This window comes from Peromyscus leucopus, chromosome 2 (assembly GCF_004664715.2).
Source record: "Peromyscus leucopus breed LL Stock chromosome 2, UCI_PerLeu_2.1, whole genome shotgun sequence".
Classification (NCBI taxonomy): domain Eukaryota; kingdom Metazoa; phylum Chordata; class Mammalia; order Rodentia; family Cricetidae; genus Peromyscus; species Peromyscus leucopus.
Window position 1 is genome coordinate 110,691,708 of NC_051064.1, and position 10,360 is coordinate 110,702,067.

Genomic DNA, 10,360 nt, shown 5'->3' on the forward strand with positions numbered 1-10,360 from the left:
ATAATGGGACTTCTCCTGGTATCATCTGTCCACAGTCGTCATCAAGGGTTGCACGTCATCTGGTCTTTAAAGCCGAGTGCTACTACCCAGCAGTGGCAGCTTAAAGACACTTGGGGCCACAGTACCACAGCTCCCTGGCTCTGCCTCGGGCCTGTAGCCCAGCCCCATTCAGTTCCTTGAAATAGCCTCTATAGGTTCTGATCAGAATGTCCGTCCAGTCTAGGATGAGCCAGCCTTAGACTGCTAAGCAGCTGAGCCCATCCTGGGTGTTCCCAGGCTAGCCCTTCAGAGCTCATAAAAAGCTTTCGGTCTGAGCCGGGCGGTGGTGGTGCACGCCTTTAATCCCAGCACTCGGGAGGCAGAGCCAGGCGGATCTCTGTGAGTTCGAGGCCAGCCTGGGCTACCAAGTGAGCTCCAGGAAAGGCACAAAGCTACGCAGAGAAACCCTGTCTCGAAAAACCAAAAAAAAAAAAAAAAAAAAAAAAAAGCTTTGGGTCTGAGCTACTGCCCCTCCCCATAACTAGAACAATATTCCAGAAGTAAGAGCTGCTGCCAGGGGAGGGACTGGCCAGCTGGCGGACACTGCCCTGGTATTGCATAGCCCTGAGGGAGAGTCCTCACAGGATGTCACCTTGATGACTGATTTCATCATCACTGATTTCAAGAAAAGTGACGTTTCCATTCAGATAAGCATGCTACGTTAACAAGAGGGCAAACTTGGTCCCCCCCCCTTTTTTTTTTCCAGGCAACGTAGGGAGCATCTGAAATGTTCTACCCTTGAGCTGATGATGTAACTCAGTGGTAGAGGTCTTGCCTGGCATGCATGGGACCTAGATGCCACCTGCAGCACCGTAAGCACACTGCAGGCCTTGTTGTGCCCATCTTAAGCCCTGTGCCAGAGGAGGGGGCATCCTCTCCTGACAGGCTTCTTCCAGTGCCGCCCTCCATGGCCCCCAACCCCTCAGATGGGCTGTGGACCAACCTGTGCCTCTGACCTGGTGTTCCTCTTGGTCTGTTAGCCCACCTGTGTCGACGACGAGGAATAGAAGTGATAAAGATGACTCTGACCCTTGGGTGGGACCCTAGCGTAGGGTACAGCCTGGACAGCTACCCATAGTAGGCCTTCCTAGGAGCCCCCGCAGCCAGCCCGTCCAGGCCAGCTACCCAGTCATTCCTCTGCGGCTGGTCACTGGATACCCTGGCCCTTCCGGCCTCTGTCTGAGGAGGTGTAGTTGATGTATGCAAAGGGAGCCTCACTGTCCTTCAGCAGCGCTGCTTGTGGGAGGGTCTCCCAAGCCCCGAGCTTCATTCTCCTCTCTCCAGTCCAGGGTTCCCGTCTGCTTCTGGGGTACAGAGCCATGTGGGCTTTTCCAGAATAGCCCGGTGGAGATTTGAAGCAACCCACTCCCAACAAGTTCCCAGCCCCATGCCTCTGACAGTCCCCCTCCGTCTCCATCACAGTGCCTCCGCTCCGCTAGCCCCGATCTGAACCAGCGTGGTGTGGTGCCGTCACCTCTCCTGAGACCTTGTCCTTCTTGTCATCTTCTCTCCATAAGCAGACAGTCGCGGCTCCTGAGCTGTCCATACCCTAGCGAGTGGCCAAAGCCCGGTGACGTCTGTTTGCTTCCCTGCAGGTGTGTATCCTGGCTCCGTCCCCCCGCAAAATGGGCTTGCTTCAGGCATCCTGTCCCCCTCCCATGACGCCCCTTCCAGGCACCACCCGCTGGAGGTCACCACTGGTTCCCACCACCACCTGACCCCTCTGCCCACAGCCGAGAGCACCAGGGATGGGTATGTATGGCAAGCCAGCCCTCAGGGGTCACAGCCGAGCACTTGCGTAGGAGGTGGGCGAGGCAGAGTGTGGCGGTGAGCTGCACACAGTCTGCTGTTACTCATGACAGCAGCCTACGTTTATGCGTCACTGGCTGGGTCCTGGGCTCTCTTCCACCTTCTGTGTACCATGTTATTGATGACTCCCAGGGCCACCCCTACCACCAGAGGCACATGGTATTGGTTCCTAGGATTTCAGCCACCCACATCCTCCTTTCAGAAGCCCCTGGGAAAATTCTGCTGCAGCCAGGCCCCTCAGGAGTACCCCTCCACCATCTCCCTGGCTCTTTGGGCATTTGATATCAGACTTCCCATAGAGGGGCTAGCCTGGGTCCCATTGGAACCCTCAGAGCCTTCCACAGGGTCACTGTGTTCAGTGTGCTCCTTGCCCTACTGGCTGGATCTGGTGAACAGGCTGCCCTCCTCCTACATGACCAGAGGGAGTCCCAGCCCCCACCCGCCACCCATTTTGCTTATCACCAACAGTGACTTGCTCCAAGGCCTGGCCCCGGGACTTTCCTCCTTCCTTGCTCTTTTCCTCCCCAAGGCTGCACAGCCTTGGCCTCAGTACATCTAGGATCAGTCCGGCTTGATTACCGAATCTGTGACCTGCTGCTCCTACCTGGGTCCTCTTGTTCATTCGTCAGTTCCTTCCCAATTCCTGTGGGCAGGTCCCCGGCCCAATGCCCAGCCACCCCTGGCTTTGTGTGAAGAGAACCCAAACAGCAATCATGGCCCAGGCTTGACCCTGATTAAGAGCGAGGAACCCAAAGTCTTGGGCCCTCCCTGAGCCTCTGTCTCTTCCTCCAGGAAGGTGGTAAGGACCACCTCCCCGTGCCTGTGTACCTTGTGTCCCCTCCACAGTCGCCCCTGCCCTTTCTGCCCCAGCTCAGGCCACCTCTTTAGCCAGTGGCCAGCCTCAGCATCTCCAGCCATAAGACATGAAACCAGAGACCCTTGCAGGACACAGGCCTGTTGCTTGGCCTCATTCATTCATCACCCGTCTGCCGCCGCCGCCGCCGGTGTAAGTGCCCATCAGAAATGCCTGCCCTGAGAGACAGTGATGACAAGACAGGACCCCAGCCCACCCGCCCAACCCTGGCCGGTCGAGTGTGGAGCATTATCCCCAGCTGCCAGGCGCCCGCCCCGGGTTCCGGATGCCTGCCCGAGAGAAGGGCCCCATGGCTGACACGGCCTGAGGCTCGCCTGAATGGGTTTCTTTTTCAGCCCCAGAGGAGAGATGGGTGGGAAGGCCTTCAGCGTCCCCTGCTTGCCAAAGTCAACAAGGACTGGCCACTTGAGGCTCCCCAGCGGTTTGCTGGGACGTTTAAATAGCCTGACAGAATTATCTGATTCACTCAGAAATATGCTAAGAGGGCCTGACTTCATGACCAAATGTATTTACCCTGGCTCGGCGGAGACACCAAATTTGGTGGGTTTCTTTCCCAGCCCTGTGCGGGGAGACACGGAGCCCTGGGGCTGCCAGCCAGGTCCAAGGTAACTTATATAGGCTTCAGCCGAGGCTCAAGAGTGTCCTGTGGGAGTCACTTGCTGCCAGAGAGGGCTCCTCCAGGTGACCTTCTTGCTATCGGAGTGACGCAGGTCAGCCGTGTGTCAGCTGTGTGCAGTTACATTCTGTTGAATTTCACCGACTGTGAAGGTGGCAATGGCGAATTTATGGTGGGGCTGGACAGAGAAAATAAACCTTGGATCCACACATGTTCCCCCAGATCTGTGCTGGCTTCTGCCTTGCACTTCATCCGTAGGGTTTGGGGCTGCGTGGTTTAGAAATCTGCTGGTGGCAGGGCATGTTAGCATACACCTGAAATATCAGCACTCAGACACTGAGGCAGGAGGAGGGTGAGCTTAAGGGTAGCCTGGACTAAACAGTGAGGTCCTGTCCCCAAAAGAACCTGTTTGTGGATATTGGTCATTGTTTGCCACACGCCAGGCCCTTTTCCTGGGCTCTGGTGATGCAGAAGACCCACAGCTGGCCCTCCCCGCAAGGCACAGCTGGGTTTTGGATGTCCAGGGAGAAGGGGACAGGACAGGACCTGCTATACAGTTCTGAAGAAAAGAGATCTTCACATCTGGATGTGTCTTAGCCTGGCTCCTGCCAGGAGAATGGACGGTGTGGTCATCCAATTTGTGGCCTGGCCTTCACAGTTGGCACTGACAGAGGGAGACCCTGTCCCCCATGGTCTGAAAACATTAACAGTTGGAGAGGTTGAGTCCAGAGAGTCCGTGAGCACTTTGCTCTCGAACTTCAGACAGTGACATCTCAAGTGTGTGGAGATGGGAATGTTTCGACAAGGCTGTGGGAGCAGAAGGTACCCCCAGTGTGTCCCTGGATCTCCTGTCCCTGCCAGAGTCCTAGTTCCTTCAGAGTAGGCACTGATCTGCCCTGTAAATCTCACCTCTAGGAGGAGGAGGAGAATGTGCCTCCGTTGACAGGGTCACCTAGAGCCAAGGTCCTGGGTTTGCTGTCTGCTTTGAAATAGGGCAGTGGTTCTCAACCTTCCTAATGCTGTGACCTTTTGATACAGTTCCTCATGTTGTGGTGACCCCCCCCCCATGATAAAATTATTTTGTTGCTACTTCATAACTGTATTTTTGCTACTCTTATGAATTGTAGTGTAAATATCTGGTATGCAGGATATCTGATATGAGACACCCAAAGGGGTTGAGACCTGCAGGTTGAGAACCACTGATATAGATGGCCCAGCAAATCCACAAGTCAACCAAAGCCTTGGAGACTTTGCTACTGCTCTTGCTCCCTCCACAGTGCATATGTGCACTGTGAGGCTGCAAGCCTGTGCATTGATAGGTTCAGAGTCCCTGTGAGCAGAACTCAAAGGTTAGCATGGAAACCTGGCCTGGAGGGACCGCAGTAAACCTGGGTGACACTCAGCACAACTTGCTCAAGGTCCCTGCATCTCTCTCAAGCTCTGTGGTCTCAGCTCACAAGAGCTTCCAAAGAGTACAGGCTTGGGCCTGGATCCCTCTAGCTGTGTATGAATGGAGGTGGTGAGGTGTAGTTGGAGAGTTCTCTCTCTGGGTCCCACCAATCCCCAGCAGTCCAACAGCCCACTTATAAAATAAACACACAGACGCTTATATTATTTAAACTGTTTGGCCTAATGGCTCAGGCTTCTAGCTATCTAGTTCTTATATCTTAAATTAGTCCATTTCTATAAATCTATACCTTGCCATGTGGTTCGTGGCTTACTGGCATCTTCACACGCTGCTTGTCATGGCAGCGGCTGGCAGTGTCTCCCTCTGCCTTCCTGTTCTCTCAATTCTCCTCCCTGTTAGTCCCGCCTATACTTCCTGCCTGGCCACTGGCCAATCAGTGTTTTATTTATTGACCAATCAGAGCTACACATTTGACATACAGACCATCCCACAGCAGTGAGGCTCTCATCACAGAAGCTATGCAGGTAGAAGACAGATGGCCAGGGAGGGAGATAGGAGAGGCTCTCTCAGATACGCTGCACCACAGAATAATGTCAGCTTTCACCTCCCTTTGGTCATGGCATTTATTAATGAGGACATATATGCACATTGTGCTGGGCCGTTTGTTTACGTGGTTTTGATTTTACCCTCACCAAAACCTGTGAGGCCAGTGCTGTGTGACCGTGTGGTCAGAGCACTGTGCAGCAGCCTCTCTGAATTTTGGTTTCCTGATCCACAAAGGGGACCTCTCATGAATCAGATGGTCTGTTCCCCCCCACATCCAGGAGGTCAGAGTCACACACAGTTGGAGAGCTGGTCACTGGCAACCCATGACCGTGACAGCTGCGGCATGGCAGGAGGTAAACATAGCAGCCTGCAGGGAAACCAAGGCTCCCGACATTCTAAGGTCTGTGTCTGGTGGAAACTGCTAGGAGTTTGTACTCTGATCTGTGGACTTCCAGGGTCATGAGCATCCCTGTCCCTTGTTTATTGGCAGCCCTGAAAACTGAGTTCTCAACTAAAATATAATTCCCGTTAGAACATGACCAAGCAGGAGGCTTGTGGACATGTTCGTGGCATTGTAAATTAGAGTAGGTGGTGAGGCCCCGGGTTGTGCCTCACCCGAATGAAATCATGGCATTCTATCCTCTGCAGCCTGGGGCCTGGCCTCCTCTCACCCATGGTCAGCCCACTGAAGGGGCTTGGTCCCCCACCGCTGCCACCATCCTCCCAGAGTCAGTCTCCAGGGGGACAGCCATTCTCCACACTCCCCAGCAAGCCAGCCTACCCACCCTTCCAAAGCCCACCACCACCTCTACCCAGCCCCCAAGGTAAGCTGCACTCAACCATTTGTGACCAAGAGGACGGGCATGGGGCCTGGGGGAGGCAGGTGGATACTCTGAACAGCGAGGGCCACATTGGGCTTCTTGCCTCAGTGACAGGTCGGAGGGGCCTACTGCTTGGAGGAAGACTGGGTGGGTGTGGTGGATCCAGGAAGTGGAGGGCCCACCATCCCATCAGCTGCAGACTGCCACATAGGACCACCTTTCTATCCCTCTTCCTTTCCCTGTGTGCCTGGACCAGGCACCAAGGGGGCTGATCCCCCCGATGACTTCCCTCCATCACCACAGCCCCTGCCTCCTCTTGCAGGCTACCAAGGCAGTTTCCATTCCATCCAGAACTGCTTCCCCTACGGTGACTGCTACCGGACCACTGAGCCAGCAGCCTCCAGGGACGGCCTGGTGGGTGATGCCCATGGTTTCAACCCTCTCCGACCCAACACCTATTCCAGCCTCAGCGCACCTCTGCCTGCCCCAGGTAAGCTGCCCAGAGCCTTCCTTTCCTGAGCACTCAATACCAAGGCTAGCCCTGCTGGGGCCGGTTGACTGTCTCGTTTTTAACATGTTTAACTGTCTCGTATTTACCAGCCCTGTGTGGTAAGGCTTCCCATGTAGAGCCAGCAGAGTGACTGTGTGTCTGCCATAGCTCTGCCCAGCTGGGTCTAGATGCCGGGAGTCCCTGAGCTCTTCAAATTAGACTGGAACCCGTGGTCCAAATGGTGTTTCACACTGAGTATCTATCAGGCACCTGCTGAGGTCTGGGACTGGAACAGCTACCGATCCCTGCTTCACAGGAAGGGGCAGCGCCTGGGGCGGGCCTGTTCCTCTGCAGGGCCAGGGATTTGAGAGTGGAGGGCTGGGGTCTGTTGCCCTAGCCCTGGCTGGGCAGAGGAGTGCAGTGGAGAGGGAGGGCTGCATGTTGTCCAGAGCTGGAATCAGGCTCTGTCCAGCAGGCAGAGCAGAGCTCAGGGCAGCATACGGGTGGGTAGACCCTCCTTCTGAATTTCCTAAGCCATGCCCCTCCCATCCAAATCAGCCTCAGGGGCCAGATGTAGTGGAGGCCACAAGGCCCCACAGAGGGCTCTTAAGCAGCACAGTGTGGGCTGAGGGACATGGACACTGGACCCGGGGCCAGGCAGAGAGGCCTCCATCAGCACTGGGGGTTCGGCCATGTGTGCATGTTCTCACACCTGTTCTGTGTTTGTATTCTTCCTTCTCACGTTGTGGAGCACATCTGTGTGCAGGCGGGCCGGCCCAGGTGGTTCTGGGCACCTCGAGGAGCACCCATGGTGCATGCATGCATTCACTGGGTTGTGCTGATGTTCACATACCCGCCTCTCTCACGTTACCTACCCTGAGACTCACAGCTGGCTCCGTAGACAGGCATGCACCTGTGTGCGTGAGCATGCGGGGCTGCTGCAGATTGCTGTGTTTGTACGTGCATAGTCCTGTGTTTGAGTGCAGCAACTCTTCATCTGTAGGTAGATACGGGCCACAGAGACTACACGACAGGCCTTGTGCAGGCCACCTGTGTGCAGGCCACCTGTGTGCAGGCCACCTGTGTGCAGGCCACCTGTGTGCAGGCCACCTGTGTGCAGGCCACCTGTGTGGTCGGATACCCACTCTGTGTCCACACTCCTGGCTTTCACCGTCCTGTGCTCCTGGCCCCAACCCAGGGGGCATTTACTGATTTAAGCAGCGGGACCCCAGGACAGGAGGCTTCTTGGGGCCTGTCCCCAGCACCCATTCCAGCTGTATTCAGCTGCCTCGCTGCCAGCCACCTCCCATCCCGATGACAGTAGTCCCAGGCTGAACAGACATGTGGACCCAAAGGCTTCAGCTCACCCCATCCCCACTGCACAGATGTAGGAGCCTGAGACCCCCTTGCCCAAGCCACCTAAACCATGACGGAATCAGGGACAGGAAGTTAGATAGGATGATCCTTACAGGCCTCTGCCTCAAGTCAAGGGCCCCCCCGATCAGTGATCTTACTCTGGAAACAGCATGTCCACCAGAGGAGCCAGGTGTCCCTAGGGCCGGATGGACCCCACCTACGAGCAGTGTGACCTCAGATGACACCTGCCCTCTCTGAGCCCATCCCTTACCCTGAAGATAGTGACTCCCACGTCACAGAACAGCTGTGAAGGAAGTGGGCCTAATGATCACCTGCTGAGTTCCAGTGGTGCTGGCTCCCCTCTGTGGCATCTTGAGTCTGGGTTTGGGGTGGAGCTGGACAAATAAGGAGCTGAGTTCCTTCTGCTGAGAGGGGCCAACCTCTGAAGGTGGGAGCTATGATGCTGCCACCCCCACCCCTCCTTCCCTCCCTCCTTCCCTCCCTCCCTCCTTCCCCCTCCCCCTCCCTCCCTCCTTCCCCCCTCCCTCCTTCCCTTCCTCCCCTTCCCCCTCCCTCCCTCCTTCCCCCCTCCCTCCTTCCCTTCCTCCCCCTTTCCCCTCCCTCCCTCCTTCCCCCCTCCCTCCTTCCCTTCCTCCCCCTTTCCCCTCCCTCCCTCCTTCCCCCTCCCTCCTTCCCTTCCTCCCCTTCCCCCTCCCTCCCTCCCTCTCCCCTTCCTCCCCCCTCCCTCCCTCCCTCCACACCACAGTCAAGCACTGGAGAGGGGCTGTGCCAAGCCGTCTGCCTGTCTTCCCAGGTGCCCTGGGCTCTTTGGAGAGCAAGACCCTATGACTCGTCTCCACCCGGGTCACCAGCAACCCCCGATGGGCCACATGCCCAGCCTCTGCCACCTTCCCACCCTGACCCTCTGCTCTCTGCCCACAGGCTACGAGGCCCTGGCAGAGACCCCGTGCCCCACGGTACTGCAGCCACAGCCAGCTGAAGACTTGGTGTCCAGTGGTCCCGAGGACTGCGGCTTCTTCCCCAATGGGGCCTTCGACCACTGCCTGAGTCACATCCCCTCCATCTACGCAGACACCTGAAGGAGTCCTGCTGTACCGGCCTGCCCAGCTCCTGACACTACTTCACCTGCTTGCCCTCAGCCCTGGTGCTTCCCGAAGGGGCAGCCAGGCCACATCCCGGGGGCACTTCCCTGCCTGGAGGACGGCCTGCTCTCAGAGCTGCCTGCCAGAAACTGTGGCCCTGTGGCAGTCCCTCGACTGTCTCCTCTCTCCCCAAGGTTCTCAGATCACAGACCTCGTGTATATACGATGTACAGGACCGCTTTTCCACCTCCCTATGAGTTTTATATTTTTGGTTTTACAAGAAAAACATTAAAAACTGGAAACTAGATATGAAGGCCCGGTTCTACTTTGGGATTCAGCCTAAAGCCTGAGACCCAGAAGATGTAAGGGAAGGGCATGAAGATGCCCAGGAGCCCCTGGGCCACAGCTATGGGACCCTCTTCCCTCATCCTACATATTGGTCCTTAAAGACCCCAGGCCAATCCCTGGCCAGTAGAGCCAGGTGGAGATAGCCCCAGAACAGGGGAGCAGATGGGGCCTGAGAGGTGCTCAGAAACAGCCCCACCCACCCACCCCCACACACACCCTGATCATGGAGCCAGCCTGCTGTACAGTCTCTGAGCCCTCAGCTGGTAGAGAAGCCCCACTGTCCGGACTGTATGCAAGTCAAGAGCACCATGGGGCCAGGGAAGCCTTTAGGGACAGAGACCCACCAGCCTCAGGAAGTGAGAGGCAAGAGGAGGTTCCCCACAGACCAGCTGGGGTGTAGAGAGCACTGTGCTCAGGGGAACACACACACACACACACACACACACACACGGCCCCAGCCTATAGAGGAGGCCAGTCCTGAGCACCAAGGAAGGCCTGCTCAGCTCTCCCTCCACGCTGCCCGTCTCCAGTGTCCAGCCCAGACAACAGACCCACGTCTAGTCTGTAGAGTGTCAGCTGAGGAAGAGATGAAGGAAAGTCCTGCCTCGTCTCTGTTGGTGGGAGGCCAAGGCGGGCTAAGTTCCCCACTCACCTCAGCTGGACCAGCCTTCCCCGGAAATGCCCTTGGGAGGGTCTCCTCCCCCGCTGAGCATCAGCCACCAGGATGCAGCCCCCGCCATTCTGCTTGGCTGGCTTACGTAGGCAGAGTGAGAGGTAAAAGGTCCAGATGACCCCCTTCTTCAGAAGGGAAACTGAGGCTCATAGGTCACCCAGCCAAGCTGGACTGCTGCGTGTTCCCTCTGTCACCTAGAGACACCTCAATCACCCCAATTATGTGAGTCCTTCCAAACACCTCAAAAAGGTCACTGTTCTATGTTCCTGCCATTCCA

General features: G+C 56.5%; 1 protein-coding gene across 2 annotated transcripts in view; it reads left to right on the plus strand.

Annotated features, from left to right (window-relative positions):
* Positions 1-9,369, plus strand: part of Glis1 (GLIS family zinc finger 1) — a 195,357-nt gene extending 185,988 nt beyond the window's left edge. For both annotated transcript variants that reach the window (XM_028888345.2, XM_037202785.1), the window contains exons 7-10: positions 1,635-1,791; positions 5,941-6,116; positions 6,436-6,603; positions 8,902-9,369. In XM_028888345.2, coding sequence (XP_028744178.1) covers positions 1,635-1,791; positions 5,941-6,116; positions 6,436-6,603; positions 8,902-9,059 — 659 coding nt within the window. In that variant the 3' untranslated portion in view covers positions 9,060-9,369. The remainder of the gene's footprint in view (positions 1-1,634; positions 1,792-5,940; positions 6,117-6,435; positions 6,604-8,901) is intronic.
* The last annotated feature ends 991 nt before the right edge of the window (positions 9,370-10,360 follow it).